Here is a 25,005-nt window from a genome sequence, read left to right on the forward strand (position 1 = left end):
TTCTACTTTTTAAGAAGTTCTTTTCTTCAATAAATTTTTTTAACCTCTTTTTCAATTTGGTCCATTCTGCTTTTTAAGAAATTTTCTTCAAAAGATATGAATCCTTTTTTTAAAAAAACACCATTTGACCTGTTGTTTTTTAAGCATTATTTTCTTTGACATTTTTTGTACCTCTTATGCCAAGCTGTTAACTACTTCTTCATAGTTTTCTTGCCTCATTTTCATTTCTTTTCTCATTTCTTTTCTCTACCTCTCTTATTTGATTTTAAAAATTCTTTTTGAGTTTTTCCAGAATTTGGGGGGGGGGTTGGGGAAAGGGAGTTAATACCAATTCATATATTTCTTTGTGGTGACACTATTGTCTACTGAGTTTGTCTTTTGATTTTCCCTGTCACCATAATAAATTTCTATGATCAGATTCTTTTTTGTTGTTTGCTCACTTTTCCAATCTATTTTTGACATTCCCAGAGTAGAGGAAATGCCAAGTTTCTAATTATTCAAGTTACTTATTTCAGAACTAGTTCTGGTAGTCTGTAAGTTTTCAGTTCTTCCAAGGTAGTAGCATGATTTAAGGTGTGATTTGACTACTGGTTTGTGTTTGGGTCTATGAGTGATTACAAGCCCTCTTTTCCACCCCGGAATTGTGTCCAGGGTTTTCTGATTCTGCTAGTGCTTCTTCTAGTGCCGGAACTGTGGCCCAGAACCATGTTATAGGCAATGCAACACTTTAATTTGCTATTTTGGCTTTGCCTCTAAGCATGATCTTGGAATAGCAGTTTCATCATCATGATCTGACTATCAGGATTGATACCATTATTCTCAGAAGCCATATCCTTGACAAACTGATTCCATCTTTGGAAAGGAGACTTTTTCCAGCCTTGAAGCTTTTTGGATCTGGTCTCTCATGATACTTAACCAATCAAGATGGATTATTTAGGGACATTCTTTCTTTCCATTCTTTCTTTTATCTATCTCCACCATGGAGTTACTGAGTCTTTCACGTCTCAGTGGTTCAGATTGCCCTCAACTGGCAAATCTTTTCACAGTGTGTTTGGACAGTTTCTTTCCCAGAAAGGAATTTTGGAGGACTGGGGGACATGGTTGTAGAGGATGTCTTGCTTTCCAATGCCAGAATCAATGGGTCTTTCATTTTCTCTGCCACTGCCACCTAAGGTCCTCTAGGCCTGAGGTCCATCTGAGCTAACAGTCTTCAGTGCTGTCATCTGTCCTACTTATGTATCCTAAGTATTTCTGGGCCTTGCCATCTGTTCTATCACCCCGAGAACTTTTGAACCTTTCCATCTTACTTTATAGCTGAACTGTCTTTTGTGTTATCTTCCCCCTATTACAATATAAAGTCCCTGAAAGCAGGAACTGGCTTACTTTTTCTATCTCTAACCCTTGCCCATAACATAGTGCTTGGCACAAAGTAAATATTTCATAAATGATTTTTTATTTGTTCATTCATAGGGAGGTAAAACTGACTCTGCTTAATTATAGTTAATATGGAATTATATGGGAAAAAGTTGATACTTGAAAGTGAAGGAGAATCTTTTTTCCAGTTCCTGTAAAAAAAAAAACATAACCCCTCCAGAGAGGTCTCTAAAGGGGCAAAGATTTTGTATCGCTCTCTTTCCCCATGTTGCTCCCAGTGAAGGAGAGATCCTGGCAGATAGATCTGGGAACCCTGGGTGAGCCGTGGCGTAAAGCAAGGCCTTGTATCATCTCTAGCTCTGGGATGGGTTGCCTATAAGAGAGACTAACTTAGCCACCTTACTACTATGTGGGATAAAAATCCACTTAAAAAATATAGAGACTCCTCTGAACAAAAAAAAAAGTTTATTTTGGCTTTTCTGGAGAAAAGGACACACTCACAAGTCTCAAGGAGCTGCCCTAATTGACAGTCAAGCAAGATTATATGGCTTAACGCAATCCCCTCCTCCTCCTCCTTGTCATCCATCTCTGTCAATTCATTGGTCCATCTTCAGAGTTACATTCTACTTGTGAAAATCTACCCCAGCAACAAAGAAAAGAATGAAAGGTTTTCATAAAATATTACCTCACCATTCAGACGGTGAGAATAACCTTCAGGATTATAACTATCTTATTGAAGTAGCAGTCTACTTATCATCAAACAAAAAGAGTCTTATGAGCTTTTGGAATGCAAGGTTTCTCATGGGAACATTCTATTATTCTCCATGAGAGAAGTTAAGGTAGTTTTATCATCAAATAGTTGACTATAAATGCAAGGTCTCTCTGGAAATAGTCAACTATTTCCTCCCTAACAGAATTGGGAGGGTACTTGGCTTGGAATGCAAGGTGTCTCTCTCTCTCTCTCTCTCTCTGTCTCTCTCTCTTCTAAGAATAGTTTAAGAGTAATAGTCTTTGTTTTAATGATTTTTAACCCTGAGAGGACTTCACTAGGAATATTAACTCTTAAGAGAGTGTATCTCACTCACTAAAGAATTTCTGACTCCAGGCCTGAAGCTCTATCCACTAAGCAAGCAAGTTACCCCAAAAAGTTTAATATGGCTGGCCATAAAAAGCTGGTTCGGATTTGGCCTCAATAACATATTTGCTGAATGACCTTGGGCAAATCACTTAAGCTCTAGCTGCTTCATTTCCCCTCTATAAAACAGATAATAGTACTTGTCTCCCTAGGTCAAGAATGATACTTTGCAAACTTTAAAGCACCATATAAATGCAAATTTTTAATATTGCTCTCATAAAGCAGGAAAAGTTCAAATCTGAAGGATAAATGGAAGGAAAAGAACCAATGAGGTACCCACATTCTGGTTTCACACTCTTATATGGCTTGCCTCCCAGAAAGTATACTTTTTCCCTTTTGAAGGGAGTATCAAAATGGCCAGTCAGAGATCAGTCTGTGTAAGAGAGAGTAATGGGACAATCCCTGGCACCCAGATGACCACTGCCTATCTGTATCTGTATTCATATGTGTCTATGTGTGTATATGCATGTGTTCATGAGGGGTGTAGGAACACACACCTAACAGGGGCAAGATTTCCAGTCTCACTAGAAGTTTAAAAAAAAAATCCCCGAAACATTTTTTGAGTGGAGGTCTAAGTTTAGGAAGTTTTAGAGAGAATTAAGGCCCCAGGGATTGGAACGCTCTGCCAAGGATACGGCAATTAACTCTAGTTTAAAAGTTCTGACCCAACTTTCTGTGGGGGAGGGGGAAAGCTTATTCTTTAGTCACGTGGGGGGCAGGGGGCGGATCCTGGGGAGGAAGAGGCGGAGGCGGAGGCAGCGCTGCTCTGGCGCCAAAATCTGAAAATGGCGCCGGATCGTTTTCGCAGTAAAGTGGTCTCTGCCTTTAAATTGCGGGGCTATCTGCTTCGGGGGTGAGTTCCCACGGGGTGCGTTTCCTGAAGGGGGTGGTATGGGAAAGAAGCGGGTCCGGGAAGTGTCCGGGTCACTGCCCCGCCGACCTAAGCCCGGCGGGCCCGGGCCGCGGGAGCCCGACCCCTAGAAGAAGGAGACGCAGGAACACTTGGGGCATCCTGCACCTTTTATCGGGAAGCGCCCACTGCCGGGGGCACGGAGCAAGGGCACCGCCGAGCCCCGCTGCCCGGGGCAGTCCGACCTTGGGAAGCTTTAAGATACCCCCCATTAATGGAGGTCGTCCCGGGGAGGGGGGGGGGGAGTCGTGGGAGCGGCGCGGGTGGCGGCTGGGGCCCGGGGCCGGGTGACGGCTCGGGCGCGGGTGGCGGCTGGGGCCCGGGGCCGGGTGACGGCTCGGGCGCGGGTGGCGGCTCGGGCGCGGGTGGCGGCTGGGGCCCGGGGCCGGGTGGCGGCTCGGGCGCGGGTGGCGGCTGGGGCCCGGGGCCGGGTGGCGGCTCGGGCGCGGGTGGCGGCTGGGGCCCGGGGCCGGGTGGCGGCTCGGGCGCGGGTGGCGGCTGGGGCCCGGGGCCGGGTGACGGCTCGGGCTCGGGTGGCGGCTGGGGCCCGGGGCCGGGTGACGGCTCGGGCGCGGGTGGCAGCTGGGGTCCGGGGCCCGGTCCGGGTGACGGCTCGGGTCCGGGTCCGGGTGGCGGCTGGGGCCCGGTCCGGGTGACGGCTCGGGACCGGGGCCGGGTGGCGGCTCGGGCGCGGGTGGCGGCTGGGGCCCGGGGCCCGGGGCCGGGTGGCGGCTCGGGCCCGGGTCCGGGTGACGGCTCGGGCCCGGGTCCGGGTGGCGGCTGGGGCCCGGGGCCGGGTGGCGGCTCGGGCGCGGGTGACGGCTCGGGCCCAGGCGCTCCGGCCGGGGATGGAATGAGGCCCAGGACACTGGATCCTTAGAGTAGGAGAGCAGAGGAAACAAGGAGAAAAACGGGGAGGTAGGGAAGGGCTTTGAAAGCAAATAACAGATTTTCTATTTTAGGAAGGCCCTGAAAGTTCACTGAATTGTAAGAGTAACGGGCCAACCTTAGGAAACCCTTTGGGGCAGCCAGGTTGCTTAGTGGATAGAGCTTTGGGCCTGGGAAGATGCATCTTTCCGAGTTCTAATCCAACCTCTGTCATTTAATAGCTGTGTGACCCTGGGCAGGTCACTTAACCCTGTTTGCCTTATTTTCTCATGTTTAAAATGAACTGGAAAAAGGAAATGGCAAAGCACTCTAGTATCTTTGTCAAGAAAACCCCAAGTGAGATCGTGAAGAGTCATATACAACTGAAACGACGAAACAACAACATCTCTCAAACATCTTGCAGGGAACATAAAGACCTGCTTGTACATCCAGGGATAGATTTGCCACCACATCACCATTCCCTTCCCCTTGGCAGCATACACTAATTTTTTTAAAATGCCTTGGCTAAGCCAAGAAAATACAGCATTAAATAATTCTTTTATTGTGAAGAATTCTTTTCTGGGCAAGGCAGCTTGTATAGGCACTTAGAGGTTTGTTAATTAAATCAACAAGTTTTTATTTAAATTTTGACTATTCCTAGCACTCTTAGGTACTTAATCCTTAGATTAAGGAAAATAATGTAAAATAACTCAGTGTAAGAAAAAGTTTTGTTGATGAGACAGTTAAAAAACAATTCTTTACAGCAAATAATGAATATCAATATATATTGGCTGCAAAGTATAATGAATAATGTCAGATTGCTAATGAAAGTCCTTTGTAAACTGTAGACTGCTATACAGATATGAGTTATTATTCATAATCATTGTAGGAATATAATAAAGTATCATAAGAAGTTACAAAGTTCTGTGAGAGTTCAGAGGAGGAAAATGTTATTTCCTGTTGGTATTAGGGAAAGCTTTATGCAGGTATTGGATCTGTACCTTAAAAAGTCAAATAGGTTATGGGAAGGGATTCTAGGAGGAAGAAACAGAAAATGTTGGAATATATGAACATATGGCATATTATAGAAATAGAATCATATGTCTGGCAGGTTATCTTAAAAAAAATTCAGAGAGGATGAGTGAATTTCTTTAATATTTTAATTCACTTTTGTATAGAATTAACAAATAGCTATCTGACCCCTAGACTGTGAATAAAAGTATTTTTTTATTTTTTTTTTCAAGGCAATGGCATGAAGTGACTTGTCCAAGATCACACAGCTAGGTAATTATTAGGTGTCAGATGTTGGATTTGAACTCGGCTCCTCCTGACTCCAAGGCTGATGCTCTATCTACTACTCCACCTAGCTGACCCTAGACTCTTTATTTTTTAAGAGAACTTTTGGCTTTTAATTTTGATTTTTACCTGTGTCTTTAAAATTCCTAGTTATAAGAAATTCATCTTAAAATGCAAAATATTTTAAAAAGATATTATTTTATACTCATTTGAAAAGAATTGTTAATTATAAACTTATTTGATATAAGTAAGTCTTCTTTCAACCACTCTGATTCTCTAATGGATATATATAATTTCAATGACACATGAGTGTTACAGACTCACATGCTTCCCCATAATTCACTCTAGGTAGTCTACCCAGTTAGGAACCAGTACTTTTTTCTCTTGATATTATATGGATACTACTGGAGTATATGGGCTGCCTTTTGGTTATCTCTCCCAGTCATTAATTTTTTTTTTTTTTGCCAGGGCAAATGGGGTTAAGTGGCTTGCCCAAGGCCATACGGCTAGGTAAATTACTAAGTGTCTGAGACCGGATTTGAACCCAGGTACTCCTGACTCCAAGGCCAGTGTTTTATCCACTGTGCCACCTAGCCACCCCATCCACTGTGCCACCTAGCCACCCCTCCCAGTCATTAATTAATGAATCCACTTTTTTCTGGATACATTTCTTTGATGATACGTTTTATATTGCTCCTTTTGGTTTTTGTTTATAGTAAGTATATTTCAGTTTGTATAGACCCTCTCTAGCTACCCTTTCATTCCCTTTTGGATGATCTCCAGTTTCAGTTCTATTTAAAATAAAGGAATAAAGCATTTATTCAGTGCTTACTATGTGCAAAGCATAGGAGATAAACTCACAATCTAATGGGGAAGACAACACAGAAAGTTTCAACTACAAACAGCTGAAAAAGTTCTGCAAACCTTAAAGTGCAATGGCAAAATCAGATGTTTTTGCTTTTTGCATTGTTCAGTGTCATTGCTCCCTAAGCTTTTAGAATCAGTCTTGAGTTTTCCCCATCAGATACTGAAGGGAGATGGTAATCAATGTGGTGTGAGGTAGTTGTAGTTTATGTGCCTGGCAAATAGCTCCTTTCTCTCTCTCTTTCAAGGTGCTTTGCTGTTTCAGTTCAGTTGGCTTACCTGCCCTGTAGGTAGGAAGGTTGGTATCCCCAGATAATGGCAGTTAGGTCTGAGCTAGAAACAAGTCTGTTTAGTGGGCACTACTATTCCCGAGACCCTTTGGTTCAGAGTCCTTGACTAATTGTAGTCAAAGTGGTGGTTTGGCTTGCTTAGTACATGCTGCCTCCTCTTTTGCTCCACTGCTTTAGCATGAGAAATAGTGTGAGCAAAAGTCATGCACATGTGAAAAGGAAAATGTGAAAAGGAACAAAGGATTTTGGTCCAGTAATTTAATGCTGTTTTTCCTATTAAAAAGTAATTTGATCATTATCTATTTTTAAAAATCAATTTCCTATTTGTTTCTTCCTTCTATTAGTGAAGCCACTAAATACCTCACTGAAGCTCTTGAGCTTATCCCTGAATTAGAGCTTGAAGATGCACTGGAAAGTGTAATTGATGCTGTTGAAAAACAGCCTTGTAAGTAACTCTTAAATTGCTTAGTTACAAATTGAATTTGATCCTTAAATTTGGTAATTTATGTTTGTTATAGCATATAGTGCTTTACCTATTAGACATACTTACAGGTTATCACCACTCCCTGATTTGACAGTAGCCAAAGTGTTAAACCTGTAAGGACCCTACTTATTTGTGTAAGTCATAGCTAATGCTCTTAGAGAAATTTTTTCTCACCTTCTTTTCACTTTTGATTTTGTTAGAACTAAGAGGGAAATAATTGTATTATACCAGACTTTCAAGAAAGTTGCTATCAACTTAAGAAGCATCCCTAGATATCCATCTTTCCTTGGATGCCCATTTAACTCTAAAATATCTCCTCTTCAACTGCAGACAATAATCAAATATTTTCATGCTTTTCATCTTGGTTTTTCTAAATGTGCATCAGCTATTGTCATTACAACAGCCACAAACCTGTAATGTCAATTCCCAGACTATGGTCTTCAATGATAGTGTTCTCTTATCCATTCCTATTGCTGCTATTGCAAAAGGAAGAGAATCAAATCTGTGATACAGAAAATATTACAATAATAGAGGTGGAAAATATTCCTCTATCTCATTTTAGGATCAGTAGATCTAATGGAGCCACTTTTGCACATATATTTTAGTGGCCAAAAATAAAATAGAGGAGTAAAATGACCCCAGGTGTTTTTTTTTTTATGAACTAATCAGGAAAAGGAATGAAGACTTTTAACCCTTTTATATCATTGAGTCATTTGGAAATCTGTTGAAGTCAAAGGACTTCTCAGAAAAATGCCTTTTAAATGCATAAAATATATGAGATTACAGAAGAAACAATCATTAAAATATGGTTATCAAAATATTGAAACTTGAAATAATTTTAAGAATATTTTTCAGTTGGAAATTAAGTGAATGTCCATCAATTGAGGAAAGGCTTAATAAAATGGGTATATGTATGTGATGGAACACTATTGTTCTATTACAAACCAGGAGGGATGGGAATTCAGGGAAGCCTGGAAGGACTGCATGAACTGATACTGAGCAAGATGAGCAGAACCAGAAAAACACTGTGTACCCTAAAAGTAACATGGGAGTGATGATCAACCTTAATAGACTTGCTTATTCCATCAGTACAACAATCAAGCACAATTTTGGACTGTCTGCAATGGAGAATACCATCTGTATCCTGAGAAAGAATTGTGGAGTTTGAACAAAGACCAAAAACTATTACTTTAATTTAAAAAAAAAACCCATTATCTAACTATGTAATTTTGCTATCTCTTATACTTTATTTTTCTTCCTTAAGGATATGATTTCTCTCTCATCATATTCAACTGAGATCAATGTATACCATGGAAACAATGTAAAGACTAATAGGCTGCCTTCTGTGGGGGGTGGGGGGAGGGAAGCAAGATTAGGGGGGAAATTGTAAAATTCAAAATAAATAAAATTTTGCATTTATAAAAAAGAATATTTTTCAGAAAAAATATTAAAATGTTTAAAAATTAAAAACTATTTAAAATATGAATTTTAAATTGTCTTTGCAGTGTCATCAAATATGATTGAACGGTCTGTAATGGAAGCAGCAGTCCAGGAATGCAGTCAGTCAGTAGATGAAACTGTGTATGTTGACATAAGTATCATCTTATTACGTTAATGAAAATTAATTTTTTTTGATTTCCTTAGGAAAAGAAGTAATGGGCTGCTAGGTGGCGCAGTGGATACAGCACTGGCCCTGGAGTCAGGAGTACCTGGGTTCACATCCCACCTCAGACACTTAATAATTACGTAGCTGTGTGGCCTTGGGCAAGCCACTTAACCCCATACCCCATTGCCTTGGGAAAAAAAACCCTAAAAAAAAAAGGAAAAGAAGTAGTGTTCAATATTGTCTGAAATAGGAGGTACAGTTATTTCTAAACATTTTCATTATTTTGGACTTTATTCTGTTTTTTTATCTTATTTTTCTTGGATTTTAAGGTTTCTAATATTTTTATTATTAAGTGTCATATACATTTTGAAGTAGAAATTACAATTTTTTATTGATTTGCTGGTGACCCAATTTTTTGGGTCAGTTGGTTTTAGACATCCAAAAAGATAATTTGCTATTAAATTCATCCATTAGGTTGGTAATTTTGAATTAGAACCTCATCATGTTTTTTGTGAGAATCTTTGTATTCTAAACCCTGTTCTTTTGAGCTGTAATATTCTGGGTAGTTTTTCCATTGGCTAGACTTCAGGAAAACACTTAACTCAAATTAAGAGATAAAAGATAATTTAATAATTTACAGTGAAAACTGCTTCTTTTCCTCAAATAAGGGAAGCCCTTGTTTCTCATTTCATGACTTTATTAGCTCAAATGAATTTAATCATTTCAGTGCAGTTCTATATTTATAGTCTTAGTCTCTTCTCACCAACCCATTGGACTTTTCAAACCTGCAAATCGGGCTCAGAATGTCCAAATGAACTGATCCTCCCCCCCCAAAACCTACCCCTCTTCTTAATTTCTGATTTTGGTTGAGGTCACTACCATCTTTCCAGTCACCCATATTTGAAAATTTAGTTAGTTTCTTGAATTTTTACATCTGAAATATCCTGTTCCCTTGTTTTTATACTCAGACACCAAAATAGTTGTGCTCTCATTACTTCCTCCCCACAACTTTGACTATTTCAGTATCTTCCTAATTTGTCTCTGCCTATATACTCTCACCTTGTTCTAATCCTTCCTCTACACAGCAACCAAAGTGATTTTCCTAAAGCATAGTTCTGACCATGTTATTTGCTTCATCCTTTAGTTCCAGTGGCTTGCCTTTACCTTGTTGCAAATTGAAACTCCTCAATTTGTCTTCAGATAACTTTTTTACAATATGGCTCCAATTTAACATTTTCTAATCTTAACTACATATTATTTACTCCCCATCATGTACTCTTCATTCTGGCTATATACCTTTTTGCTTCCCTCACACATGATGTTTCATTCCTCATCAACATGTCAGGTTGTCTTCCAGACCTGTAATGCAGTCCCCCCCTCTTATAGACCCTTGTTTCCTTCAAAGCTTAGCTTAAACAACACTTATATGAACCTCTTCCTAATTCTTCTCAGCTGTTAATTAGCCTTTTTAACCAAGACCTCCCCCTTTTACTTTGCATTTATTTTCATTATATTGAAATATGTACATAAAGTTTCCCTCAGAACATTCCTTGAAGATCAGGATTATTTTATTTGTCTTTTTATCTTCAGATCCTACTATGATATCTGATTTATAATCAGTACTTGATAATGCTTTGTTGTTTGAAATATATATATAGCTAAATGGCAAAAAAAACCAAGTTTAATATATAACAGTATTTTTCATGAAACAAGTTGCTATTTTGAAGTAGAATCTTATTAATAAGATCTTATGTATTTTGTGTTTTATTTTTTAACCCAGAGAACATATTCTTAATATAATTGGAGCATTTGATATTCCACACTTTGTGTATAATCTGGAAAGAAAGAAATTTCTACCGTAAGTTTTCTTAAGTATTAGTTTTCATATAAAAATAATGCCTCACATTTATATGGCCCTTGCAGATTTCAAAATTTTTTTTTTCTTCTATATTGCACTTTGTTTCATCCCTCTATGTACACCAAAGCCAGGGGTCGGGGTTGTGCATGAGAAGGGTTGAGGGGACAGCCAAACTGACTCGTAAGAATTCTTCAAAGGGTCAGTGTCTAATTACTACTCTATAAAAGTCTTGGAATTTTACTACAATTCCCACCCAAAGATTGTGGGGCATATTAAATACTTAATTCCTTCAACAGAACTCAAACTCAACTGTATGAGCTATCTCCATTTTGCAGATGAAGAAACTAAGGCTCATAGATGTTAAAGGACTTCCCCATGGAAGTTAGTAATTGAAATCACTTCTTCTACTTTAGATCCCCATGCTCTTGACCTATTTACCACATTAACTTTCACAGATTGTGATATATCCATTTATGTGTGCTCATTTCATGCAGGACCCAAGATAGTTACTTTGAAAGTGTAGAGACATTTCTCTTTTTCCAGGCTATCAATGACTAGTCATCCTTCAAATTTATTTGGGAAAGCAAGAGACAAAGCGGAAGTATTTCGTGAACGTTATACCATTTTACAGCAGGTGAGTTTTTTTTTTAAAAAAGGCAGGTAGGTCATTGGTCGGTATTTACAATATGACTCGACAGTTTTCATAATATATTTGTTAAGATAAATTTGGGGAATTGTATTTCAGAATGTTAAGATTTCTGATAATAAAATGATGTATAGTATGAGGTAGTATTCATTTACTGTTTTGTGTTTTAGAGAAGACTTTCTATCTGACATTTGGAAAAATAAATCACTTAACCTTTTTAGATCTTGGTTTTCTCACAATTAGCTATAAGGTCCCTTTCTACCTTAATATTCTGTAATGCTGCAGTAATCTTTTTAAGTACCTGTTAGCTTTTTATAGATAGATGCTATTTGAAGGTCTGTTAAATTGTAATTCTGATAATAGATTGCATTGATTGTGCCTCTCATCCCTTTTATTACAAAAAACAAAATTCTATGGTATCTATAGTACACAATCCTGGGGACACATTGTACATCTATCACCTAAGAACCAGCTACATTTGAAGATCCTCTTTTTTCTTTTTTTAAAAAAAATATTTAAGGCAATAGGGTTAAGCTCAAGGTCATACAACTAGGCAATTATTCAGTGTTTGGGACTGGATTTGAACTCAGGTCCTCCTGACTCCAGATTCAGTGCTCTATCCATTGGGCTACCTAACTTTAAAAATTTTATTTATTTAGGGCAGTGGGGTTAAGTGACTTGCCCAAGGTCACAGCTAGGCATTATTAAGTGTCTGAGACACTTACTTGGCAGGTCCTCCTGACTACATTTGGAGATTCTCAGCATAGCCATATAATGCATCTTTTTAGATTTTTCAAGGCAATGGGGTTAAGTGGCTTGCCCAAGGCCACATGGCTAGGTAATTATTAAGTGTCTGAGACGGGATTTGAACCCAGGTATTCCTGTCTCCAAGGCCAGTGCTCTATCCACTGCACCACCTAGCCACCCCTAATGCATCTTTTTTAACCATGACAACTCATAAAATTTTCTATTTAGATATGGAGGTGATTTTGAGCTAGATCACTTGAAGGGAGTAATAGCAGGTAAAATTGTAGATCCTGAAATACTCAAGTATTCATGATAGTGTTTCAAATTGTTATAAAATTGAAGTTTTTTATTATAAACTTAAGTGTTGTCCTAGAAAATACTTTATTTATGATATTAAATACTACTTTAAAAACTATATACTTAATTGAAGGATTAGGCAGTTTGTTTTTTTTAATAATAGAATTAGTTTATTGTTTTTATTTATTACATAAAAACCCCAATACTTTGTTAACTTTAGCAACCTTAAACTCTTGTTATCCAGGAAAATATTTAGAAAATTCTCCAGAAAATATTATATAAATTACTATTGAAGCTAATTATAGGATCATAGAATTTGAAAGCTAAAAAGGAACTTTAGTGATCATCTAGTCCAATCAATCTCATTCTGACTACCTTATAAAAGAAGAAAGTAAAAAAAAAAAGCTAGAATAAAATGTTATAAATCTTCTTTCTCTTCTTTGTACTTGCCAAGAAAATTGAGACTACCATAAATATTCCCTTCTTCAATCTAACTTCAAATTCTGTCACTCTTTCTAGACTTCCAATTCTTTCACTTTTTCTAAAGCCACTAATGATCTCTTAATTGTCAAATACTTATAAGAGATTATGATAATAAATAGGGAACCACAAGAATTTAATGAGAGGAAAGGGGAGATAACCTGTAATTAAGGAAATTGCCTGTCTAGAAGACAGGTTAGAACAAGGTAGGACTTGACCCAAGGAGAGAAATTTGGAGGCTATAAGTAAAAAAAATCCAGTAAGGGGCTGAGCTAAGACTTGACTTTTTGAGTAGAAAGGTCTTCACCTTTGTAGCTTTTGACATTTTTGTTCATTCTTTCCTCCTTGGTATTTTTCCTTCTCTGGTTTTTCATGATACTGTTCTGCTTTGATCTCTTCCTACTTTCTTGACTTCTTAGTTTTCTTTTTGTATCATCATTCACACTGTATTTCCTAATATTGAATGTATCCTAAGGCTCTGTACCTCTTTTCTCTGTGCTTTCTCTATTGATCATTGTCATCATTTCCCATGAATTTAATTAGTATTTCTATGAAGATATCTCCAAGATCTGTATAGTATCCCTAAATAGATCTGTCCTAGGTTTATTAACTTAAAATTTCGCTAAGACTTTTGGGACATTGTATATCTCTTTCTCTCTACCTCCATACATATATACATATGCATGTGTATATATGTGTGTGTGTGTGTATATGTGTGTGTGTATCTTTTGTGTATCAGTCTGATATGCAATTCTTATTGAGCATTTTGAACTGGATATCCTGTAGGCAACTCAAACACAACAGGTTCAAAACAGAACTTTATTATCTTTCCCCACCATATCATCCCTGATACCCTTTCTAAACTTACCTGTTTCTGTTAAGGACACGCCATCCTTTAGTCACATAGGTTTGTAAATTTGTATCTAACTAATTTCTAGATCTTTTTACTCCAATCTTTACATTTCTCACATATGTTCTCTTTCTATTCAAAAAGCCTTAAACCCAAATCATTTTGCCTCACGTTGATTGGCCAACACTAAGTCACAGTCCAAGCCTTACTTGGTCATCATTTCAGTCCTGATGTCTCAGAGGGAGTTTAAAAAAGCAATTGTTTGTGTTTTGGTCAGAAATTCTGAGAATCTTCCCCTCCCAAATTGCGGGTTTGTTTGTTGTTGTTTTTTTTTTGAATAGGTAAAAGAGGCCATTCTTTGTCTCATTTCTTAATTTCAGCCTTAATCACAGAATAGGCATCACCTCAGTCAATTGCCTGGGAAAGACCTTAGCATAAAAAAAGCTAGTCTTCCATTATGTCCAGGGCCATCTCCAGACATCCTGTTCTATATCTTGCCACGACCCAAATAGCTCCTCAGCACAAATTGAGACAGGTGACTTTGCATAGCCTTCCATCACTTAAATCACTTGCAAGTCAGGACATTACCTTTGTCATTGTCCTCTTCAGAATGAAGAATAAACAATAACTAATGGGTATTTTTTCACTTTCCAATTCTATTAATTATGCTTTGGCAGTATTTAAAGGAGTAGTTCTTTGTTGTTACTTTGTAATATTTTAAGGGTATATTTCCAGTGATAGAATTATTGAACAGTAACTTTTTTTAAGTACTTCATTTCATATTCTCCTTTAACTTGAGTATTTTTGCTTTTCTTTTTTACCTCCTCAGGTCCTTCTGTTAAGTCTTTTAATCCTTTTTATTTTTTATCTCAAGGTCTTCAGTGTGTCTCTACAGATATTTCCACATTTCTTTTCTCCAAATTCACTCTCTGATATTCTTCTTAAACTCCAGATTTTGTTCACAATTCTTTATCTAAATCAAGACCAGATATGACCAGAACAAATTTGTCAGGCATAGACTCCATGACTGAAAACTTTAGGAGACAGCTAGGTGGTGCAATGGATAGAATATCAGCCCTAGAGTCAGAAGGTCTTGAGTTCAAATGCAGACTCAAACACTTGATACTTATTAGCTCTGTCATCTTGGGCAAGTCATTCAACCCCCTTACTTTACAAAAACCAAGATTAAATAGTTATAAATGGCCTGTAATTAACAAAACTTAATCTGGAGTAGTTGAATAGCTTTTATTTATTAATTAACATCCCTGCAGGAAAGGGCAATCTCCCCTAGAAGAAAAATCCCCAAATTGTGCCAGTGTCTGATATTATATAGGAATGCTTTAATTTCCCTGTCCTCTTAGTCCTGCTAGGTCCTCATCATTGGAGGTACAATCTAGAAAATACACCTACCTCATAACATCCCTTTTAACATTTTCCCCACCCTGGTCTAATGCATGTTATGCTGATGAACCCCAGTCTTCACAGGGGGAGTGGATCTCATTAAGCAAGTTCACTTGCAAAGGTCAGAAACCTTAGATCAGCCCAGGACTGGCTGGATCTAGTTTTTGACTTCCTCCAGAGCAAGGTGACTTAATAGAGGGGGAGAAGGACTCTCATCCAGCTCAGTAAAACAATAACCTAGGACTCTAGCCTTTGTTCTGGTGGATACCTGTGAGATTTTTTTTTTTTACTAATAGTCTCCTTTTTACATCCTGTGGAAACCAAACACCCTATAATTTCTCACAAAATTAATAAAACTTTAGAGAAGATTCTGGGAAGATGGTGGAGTAGGTTAGAAAAGTTCAAGCTCTACAGATTTCCTCCACAAACTAGTCAGAAAAGCTCCTCAGGGTGGACATAGAACAGCGAAAATAAATGCGTTTCAGCAGAACTTGGGTCCTTCTGGGAAAAGATTGGTTTGGGAGGGAAGTGTAAACACCTCAAGGCTGGCTTCCTGAAGCCTCGGGAGGCAAGCCCCAAGGCAGTCTGTTGGGAAGTGGAACCTGCCTTAGCCTCAGGCATTCTCACCTCCAGGGCTGTGTGGGTAGCTGGATTTCTGAGGAAGAGAGGGCACCTTTGCCTCTCTTATATAAGGGATTCCAGGCCCAGCTGTGCTTCCAAGACACAGTCCTTGGCAAGAAGGAACCAGCACAAGATCTAGGAGTGCAGAAGCAGTGGGGCAGGGATGCTACTGTTGGTGGACTCATTCAGGAAAACTGAAGATTATTGCCACTGGGGGCTTCTTAGGGAGTAAGATCATTTCTAGCATGGTGTGAGATGGCAACTCCACCCCCCACCCCCCCAAGGCTGTGGCTTTGAAGGGGAAAGGGGTGTAGAGGTTAGGCCCAGGATAAAGCTCCTGAGGCCAGAGGCACCATTCCTCACACTTTAACCTGCTAAAATATTTCTTTAAGAAAAACCAGCACACAGAGAAGAAAGAATCCAATTATAGGCTGTTACCTTGAGAATAGAGAAGACTGGGGTTCGAGTTCAGAGAAAGGTACCAAAGCAAGCAAAGCTTCTACTACCCCAAAGAGTAACATCAAATGGCTCCTTGCTCTAATCGAATAAATAGAAGTCAAAAAAGACTAAAAATCAAATAATAGAGATTGGGGAGAAAGTAAAAAGGTTCAAAATCTAAGGAAGAATATGATTCCTTGAAAATTAGATTTAGCCAAGGGAAAGCCGGGGAAGTTATAAGAGACCAAGAAATAATAAAGAATATAAATATAGAAGAGAATATGAAATACCTCATAAGAAAAGCGACTAGGTGGCACAGTGGATAGAGCACTGGCCCTGGAATCAGGAGTACCTGAGTTCAAATCCAGCCTCAGTCACTTACCTAGCAGTGTGGCCTTGGGCAAGCCACTTAACCCCCATTGCCTTGCAAAAAAACAAACAAACTAAGAAAAGCAACCAATCTGGAGAACATATCAAAAAAGAGAAAATATAAGAATAATCAAGATTATCTGAAAGCTACAATTAAAAAAAAAGAATCGATACAAAATACCAAAAATAAAGAAAATTGTTCTGAAGTGTTAAAACAGGATGGAAAAGTAAAAATGGAAAAAATTCACTCATCACCACTTGAACAGGAAACTAGGAGGAAAATTGACAGGAATATCAGCCAAATTCCAAAACCCTTTGGTTAAGGAGAAAATATTGAGAGCAACCAAAAAAAAAAAAGGCCAATTCAAATATGGCAGCGCTACAATTACAAATTACATAAGACTAGCTGTGGCTACTTTAAAAGGTCTTGGAATACTACATGAAAAGGTCTGGGGATGTAGCAAAATTATCATACCCAGAAAAAGTTAAGCATACTCCTGAATGAAAAAAGTGGGCGTTTCAGTGAATTGCCAGACTTTCAGGATTTTGTTGCAAAAAGACTTAAACTTAATAGAAATTGGACTAAGAGAAATATAAGGTAAACATCAAAACTAATTACAAGGGACTCAAAATCAAATTCTTTACTGTCTATACCTGGAAATATAAACCATATGTCCAAGTTATTATTAGTAAATTAGATAGTTCAAGGGAAAGATTGGGTTAAAACTGAGTAGGATAGGTTTTTTTTTAAGATTTTATTTATTTTGAGTTTTACAATTTTCCTACTAATCTTACTTCCCTCCCCCCACCTCCCACAGAAGGCAGTTTGCCAGTCTTTACATTGTTTTCATGGTATACATTGATCCAAATTGAATGTGATGAGAGAGAAATCATATAGGTTAGGATTGTTAAGAGTAAAATGATGTAGGAAAAGAAAAGGAAAAAAGTTACTGTCTTTTACAAATGAGGTGTGAGAGGAAGAACTGATGAAGTGAAATTAGGTGGGGAAGGAGAACTGGTAGTTCTGGAAATTTACTCTCATGAGGAATGGGTTAAAAGTGGGGAGCACCTGTGTGTGTGTGTGTGTATTTATAATAAGGGTATTAAAAACCTTTTAAATTCAGAAATCCAAGGAGGGGATAGGGAGGATATACTGTGTTAGAGGGTGAGAGAACAGGATAAGGAGGTATATAGAAGGGTGTGTAGATTAATGGGGAAGGAGGCTATAGAAAGATGAGTAATTCTTGAAAGAGCAATTAAAGAATAGGAGGGCAAGGTGTAGTATGTAGAAATAAAGGAAGAATGAGGAGGGCTTATTTCTTTCAGGCAATATAAAAATGAGAGAGACATAAACCAAATAAGTAGATAATGATGAGTGTGTGTGTGTGTGTGTGTGTGTGTGTGTATATATATATATTCATGCTTAATTGCAGCTATCCTGGGGGATTGGGGGTAAAAGGGAAAAAATAAATAGTATACAGCAGAGAACTGATAAAAATTTACAAGGAAGCAAAGTAAAGATGGACAAGCTTGAACACAATGTATAGTATTTATTGTATAGGCTTTCTTAAAATGGAAATGTATTGTTTTATATTATAAACCCTCTATATTACTGCTGTATACTTGATAGTGTTTTTTTCTTATATTTGTCTAAAGTAAAAAAAAATACATCAAAAAATAAATTTTGGGAAAAAAATTTAAAGGTATTTTTTCTGTATTAGCTGAGGCATCTAGCATGTTTTTAGTCAGCTTTAGAGAACTGAATATTAGTGTAAGATAAGCCATGCAGTTAATTCTCTTGAGTTCCTTAAACTTTGGTATTTGAAATTGCAAATTTATCAAGCTTTAATGCTAAATAATTTTATTTTAAAACAATTTTGATAAATTATGTTTGATACAGTAGTAGTTTCCAAACTCCCTTACAAAGTACATTCCTTGAAAAATTTAAAAGTTGTTAATTGAAAGAAGTGATATGTTTCCCTTAATCGTTTAAATTGAACAGACTAGTAAGATTTTATTTTACCAGAAATTTTCCCTCCCTATGTTTACTCCTTTAGGATTGTTTTAGTTACTATGAATAATATCAATTATAAAATAATTTCTAAGCAAATTATTTTATAATTGGTATTATTTAATAAACAATACATTTTAAGCAAACTACTATGATGAATTCTCAAGTATTAAAAATATCTTCCTCATTAACCCAAGCAAATCTTTTTTTTCATAGAGAACACAAAGACATGAATTGTTTACTCCTCTAGCAACAGGTGCTCATCCTGATGAAAGCAGAAGCAAATTCCAGGTTAGACTATTTTATTAGGAATTTGGAATGAATGAATGAGTAGCCTATTTACTCTTTTTTTTTATTTCTTGTGTTTTAAAGGAAATTGAATGACATACTGGTCTTTATTAATCATTATTCTATTGTCCTGTTCATTAAGATGAAGAGAAGATAGAATAATAATTATAAGATTTCATCTTTAGGGCCTTAAAATATATTAGAAGAGTTCACTAGAGACCAAATTCATTTGTGAAGTTTTAGAAAATGTGTGTGTGTGTGTGTGTGTGTGTGTGTGTATGTATCATATATTTGAGTGCAATTATATGTCTATGGAAATTGAATGTTGAGTCCTGAAACACTTTGGAGTCCTCTTTGCCTTATCCAAGACATTGCATGGCAGTTTTAAATCAATTTAAATGAAAAAGTTTATTTTGGCCTTTCTTGAGAAGAGGGCACACTTCAAGTCTCACAAAGGTAGTGAAGATCAAGGAGCTGTCCCGAATTGACAGTCAAGCAAGATTATATGGCCTAATGCAATCTCCTCCTCCTCCCTATCATTCCTCTCTGTCAACTCATTGGTTAGTCTTCAGAGTTACATTCTATTTGTGAGCATCCACCCCAGAAACAAAGAAAAGAATGAAAGGTTTTCATAATATATTACCTCACCATCCAGATGGTGAGAATAACCTTCAGTATTATAACTATCTTATTGAAGTAATGTAACTTGTCTTTGAACAGTCTTCTTATCATCAGACAAGAGAAGTCTTATGAGCTTCTTTGGAATGCAAGGTTTTTCTCATGGGAAAAAGGCTACTATCTTTCTAGTAGTTAGTAAAAGTAGTCTTATCAGAAGTTAGGAGAGGGTGCCACCTGTTTGGAATACAAGGGGCTTTCTTCTAGAAATAATTTAGAATATAATTTGTTCTTTCTTTAATATTTCTTAATCCTGAGAGGACTCTTCATTAGGAATATCAACGCTGAAATAGTTTTATTGAGAATATTCCACTCACCCCAATTTCTTAATTGCCACAAAGTGTTGCTGTTTTGTTTGTTTTTCATCTGTCTAGTAGTGGGATTCCTGCGTCAAAGAATTTGAACAATTTGGTTTTTGTTTCATAATTCCAAATTGTAATCAAGAACAGTTGAGCAACTTCATAGTTCCAACAAGCATATCAGTGTACCTTTCTTCCCAAATTCTCTTCAAACATCTTTTTTTTTTAAATCTTTGCCAATTTGCTTCTAAGGTGAAATCTCAGGGGTAAATAGATAGTAGTCTTAATGCTCCTAAAGACTAGGGTACAAGTCCTTCCCCTGACATATCCCTGGACAAATCAGTGTTTTTAAGTTGTAGAAAAAAATAGCAATATGCATTGTTAGAGTTTACCAATGAAATTACATGCCCAGTCCCTAAGTTCATCTTTTTAACATACGTAACATATACCAAAAATGAGCATGTTTTCAGGGAGACATTTTATAGTTCACAAATCTTTTGAAAAGACACATTTTTTTGACCACTTGTCTACCGGATTTTTGTTCTTGGTCTTAATTATTTCTGTTCCTTCTGTCTTATGTTAATACATATATGCATGGAATGTATATATATGTTCATATATACATGTATACATACATGTATATAAACTATCAGGCATTCTTGTTTTTTTTTTAACTTACACTAATGCTTCAAATAATTTTATTTCAAGCTAATATGTGGTCAAAACTACCTAGCTTATCTTTTTAGTCTTTTCTTCCTAACTGTAGCTGTAAAAGATAGCTGATTCTATTATCTTCTAATTTACTTTATGTACTTTATGGTATAACCTTGTAATTCAGGTCATGTATTTGTGTTGTGATTTTTGTAGAATAACATCTACCAAACTGCTTTATAGTTTTCCAATCAACTCTTGTCAGAAAGAGAGCCATAAAAAATGACATCATAAACAATCTAAACAATTAGAGGAGCTAGTAAAAAAATGTCTTTCAGATAGGGGAAGAGTTTATGACTAAACAATGACAATTGAGAAACTCACAGAATATAAAATGGGCAATTTTTAATTACATAAAGTCCAAAATGTTTTGGGCAAACAAAATTAAAGCAGTTAAAATTAGAGGGAAAACATTACTTGGGGTAGAGGTGGGGAATCTGTGGTATTTCTCTGATAGGGGTCTTATTTTAAAGATAAATATGATCAACAAATATGAACTGGCAGTTTTTAAAGAAAAAATCCAAACTATCAATTGCTATACTTTGGAAAGATCCCCAAATCACATGTATCTCCAAGTTATTTGTTTCTATTTTTGTCAAAGTATTTTATAGCTTATTGAAATTAATCTTGTGTATTACTTGGTAGTAAACTCCAGTAATTTATGCATTTTATAGTTATTTTGAATGTAATTTTTCCTTCCAACTAATTTTAGTACTATATAGAAATGCTAATGATTTTATGAATTTATTGTTCATTGTTAACCTTTTTATGGTTATTATCTTAGTTTCTTTGCTGATTTTCTAGGGCTTTCTAACCACACCAATATTTTGTCTTCTAATTAGGGATAATTTTGTCTACTTTTCAATATATTAATTATTTTTCTGGCTACATGCAAAGATAGTTTTCAACATTCGTTTTTTGGTAATGTTTTGTGTTTCACAGTTTTCTCTCCCTTTTCTCTTCCCCTTACTCCCCTCCCCCACCATGGAAAGCAATCTAATATAGGTTATATGTATAAATCTATGCTAAATATGTCCATATTAATCATGATGTGAAAGAAGAATCAAATTGAAACTGGAAAAAAAATTAGAGAAAAAAATCAATACATAAGTAGTTTTATCTACTTTTTTGCTAAATTTTAAGCCTTTGATTTTTGTTTTCATGCTTTATGCTATTAACTATCATTTCAAGAATTATCTCATAGTATTCCAAAAGTCTTAATGCAGTTTTAAGCTTGGTGATACAGCAAGTTATTTTCTGTTTGTCCTTTTCATAAGATTTTATCATTGAGTTTATGTTCTAAGCCAATATATTTGCTACCATCTCTCTCTCTTGAGCAAATAAATCATGTGATTAAGGTGATTTTTAGGTTCTTTTGGCTTCTTCATTATGGCAATTGATTTATATTTGTACACATTAGATGTGTGTGTGTGCACATGTGGTGTGTATGTATGTAATTATCAATGTCCTTTCTTCTAGCTACCTCTTAATTTTTAGTGTCAATAACAAATCAGTTCATGTCTGTTAAAATGTTATTGATTTTACTCATTGTGATATCCACATGAGACTTGAATGTGGTACTACGAGTCCTTGATTTTACTCATTCCTTATTCTGATATATTTCCCAGCATTTTTAGTCATATTTACTTAATACCTTCTTTGCATCAAATTTACTAAATATCAAAGTAATTGTTGATTTAACTTGGAGGATCTTATCAAATTTTTCATAGAATTTATCCAACTCTTCATCTATTTCAGCAAGCATTATAATACGTCTGCAGTAATTCTTTTTTTATGTTTGACTTTTTTTGCAAATTCACATAATGATCTCTACAATGTGAGACCAAATGTCCCAAGAGTTTATTTTTCTTAATGCCTTTGAGCACGTGATTAAATTAACTTCTTTGATGCTTTTATTTGCCTTCTCAAGAAGAACCATTAAACTGCAACCTATTTTTGTTTTCACATTTCATTTATATTAAGAATTTCAAGACTGATTCAGATAAATTCTTTCAGTAGCATATACATGTATTGGTCATTGGGCAAAGATTTCACATTTAGGTAGACTCTTTTCTTCTAATGCCTATATTAGTAGAGAAGCACAAACTTGAGAACTATTTTATAGCCAAAAAATTTTCACCAGTGACCAGCCTGATTCTTTGCACTAGCTATGCCAGTCCTCACCCAAAAAACACATTCTGTGGCTGAGATTGTAGCAGAAGACTTTACAATATGGTAAGACCTACTAGGCCTTGAAAAATAGTTTTTACGAAATCAAGATCACATTCATATGATGTTGAAACATTGGACTAAAAGATTTTTGAAGGCATATTGAATATTTTCAAAGTGGAGTTTGGTGAAACTGCTACTTGCTTTGCTTTAGCTTTTGACTATTATAAAAACTTTTTAACAGACAGTGTCCTAAAAGCCTAAGTGGAGGTTTAGGATTTTTAAAAAATAGATCATCATATAATTTTAATAATTATTTATCAACATTGTACAAAATATTTAGCTTTTAGAAGAAAATTTCTGGACTGTGTTCATTTGTAAATCTGAGAAATTTTTTTTCTTTTAGCTTAAAACAATTGAAACCTTATTGGGAAGTACAGCCAAAATTGGAGAAGTGATTGTTCTTGGGATGATAACCCAAATGAAAGAGGTAGGTTAAACTTAAACTGCTTTACAGTTAACATTCTGATTTAGAGAAACTTTTTTTTTAAATGTCAGTTGTACAGAACCCTTCTGCATAACTCATAATTCCTCCTTTTCTGTCTCTCACATATCTGTTACATCCAGAACTAAGATAAAAGATCCTAATTGAGCCAATTACTGATATGGAAGAATAATCTTAAATATTGGTAGAATTAAATGTCAGTTGTACAAATCTTCCTCATAGCTCATACTTCTTTTTTTCTTAGATGTCTTTTACTTAACCTTTTCTTCTTAAAATTGATTATAAAGTATCCAGACCTGAGATACTGCAAGATCCTAATTGAGCTACTATGAAAGCATAATCTTAAATGTTGCTAGAATTAGCCATTAAATAAATGTGTACCATAAATCATAAGGCTTTAAATTATCTTACCTCTCATATTGAGAGGCATGACCAGAATCTTGAAAAACTGAAACTAGAATTATATTATTATCATTATATAGTAAGTCAAAGACAAAAGGAACCTGACATCTGGACCAATTCTTTAATTTTATATGAAAGGAAAAGGAAGCCCAAAGAGGTTAGTTGTTGAACCTAGTTCTCTAGACATATAGTGCTGTCATCTTTCCCCATGTAGTTCTTGCTGCCTAAATTATGAAAAGGAAAATATACATATACTTGAATCTAGGAAATATAGGAATCAGTCAGGATATGCATTCAATATTATCTATCTGGATAAAAGGCAATTTTTATAAAGCAGTGTAAAGTAAATTCAACTAGAAAAGGATCCCTGTGGGTTGCATAATGACTTAGAAAACCATAAATTAACATTAAATATGTTCTATTTTTGTTTATTCTGTTAAACCTTTCCCAGTGATGTTTTAATCTGGTTAGGACAGCACTAGAGAACTTTGCTGACTGAGTTTGATCTCTGATCTTTTTACACCTTTGATCATTGACCCTTTTTACATCTCTGGTGTAAAAGATAGTATATTGGATTTGAAGTCAGGAAGATTCCATTTCAAATTCCATTACAAATACTTTCCTGTGGGTCTGTGGTTCAGTCGCTTAATCATTGTGACCCTCAACTATAAAACTGAATAATAAATGGTACCTTCCTTCCAAGGTGAATTTGAGGAGAAAATGAAATGTGCAAGTTTTTAATTCAAGAAAAATATAAAAAGAATTTCCTTAAAAACCTTCTATGATCCTTGAAGTTTCAGATCATGGACTATTAAAAGATGAAAAGGGCCTGAGAGATCATATAGTCCAATTCCTACTTGAGGCATTAATCACTTTTATAACACCCTCAAAAAGTAGTCATATATCCAGACTTAAAACCTTCAGTATGAGGAAACTCACTACTTAATATGGCTAGAATGGTTTTTCTTATGTTGAGCTGAAATATTTCTTTCTAATACTTGTATTTGCTAATTTTTATTGCCTTCTTGGACCAAGCAAAATAAGATAAATTGTTCTACAAGTTACAGTCATTTAAATAGTCCCTTTAACTTATTTTCATAGGCTACAATCTTGTGTGTTTGACTTGAAATTGTTATTTCAAAAATTATCTAGAACAATATATTCTAGATATTGATTTTTTTTTTTTCTCATAGACAGCTTTTATTTTTGTTCTCAGTATGCGCCCCTGTAGATTTCAAATAGTCTGGAGGCTCTGGTCTGGTCCTCTCCAAACCAAAGGGAAAAGCTTGATTCAGATTTGAACAGTTCTAGGCAGCTCACTTGGAGTAGTAGCATTAGGTCAGAAGGCCTCAGAGAAAGAGAGAATTTCCACTTGGACCTTTTTTTCCGAGATGGGTAATACAGTGAACAAA

The 25,005-nt window shown here is 36.2% G+C and overlaps 1 protein-coding gene across 4 annotated transcripts in view; it reads left to right on the plus strand.

The window, feature by feature from the left end:
* The first annotated feature begins 3,247 nt into the window (after positions 1 to 3,247).
* POLE2 (DNA polymerase epsilon 2, accessory subunit) overlaps positions 3,248 to 25,005 on the plus strand; it is a 56,205-nt gene continuing 34,447 nt past the window's right edge. For 2 of the 4 annotated variants that reach the window (XM_074236015.1, XM_074236017.1), the window contains exons 1-7: positions 3,248 to 3,362; positions 7,081 to 7,181; positions 8,726 to 8,801; positions 10,607 to 10,684; positions 11,228 to 11,318; positions 18,761 to 18,835; positions 23,093 to 23,176. In XM_074236015.1, coding sequence (XP_074092116.1) covers positions 3,295 to 3,362; positions 7,081 to 7,181; positions 8,726 to 8,801; positions 10,607 to 10,684; positions 11,228 to 11,318; positions 18,761 to 18,835; positions 23,093 to 23,176 — 573 coding nt within the window. In that variant the 5' untranslated portion in view covers positions 3,248 to 3,294. The remainder of the gene's footprint in view (positions 3,363 to 7,080; positions 7,182 to 8,725; positions 8,802 to 10,606; positions 10,685 to 11,227; positions 11,319 to 18,760; positions 18,836 to 23,092; positions 23,177 to 25,005) is intronic. The other 2 variants (XM_074236016.1, XM_074236018.1) reach the window with 2 other exon arrangements.

This window comes from Macrotis lagotis, chromosome 4, assembly GCF_037893015.1.
Source record: "Macrotis lagotis isolate mMagLag1 chromosome 4, bilby.v1.9.chrom.fasta, whole genome shotgun sequence".
NCBI lineage: Eukaryota > Metazoa > Chordata > Mammalia > Peramelemorphia > Peramelidae > Macrotis > Macrotis lagotis.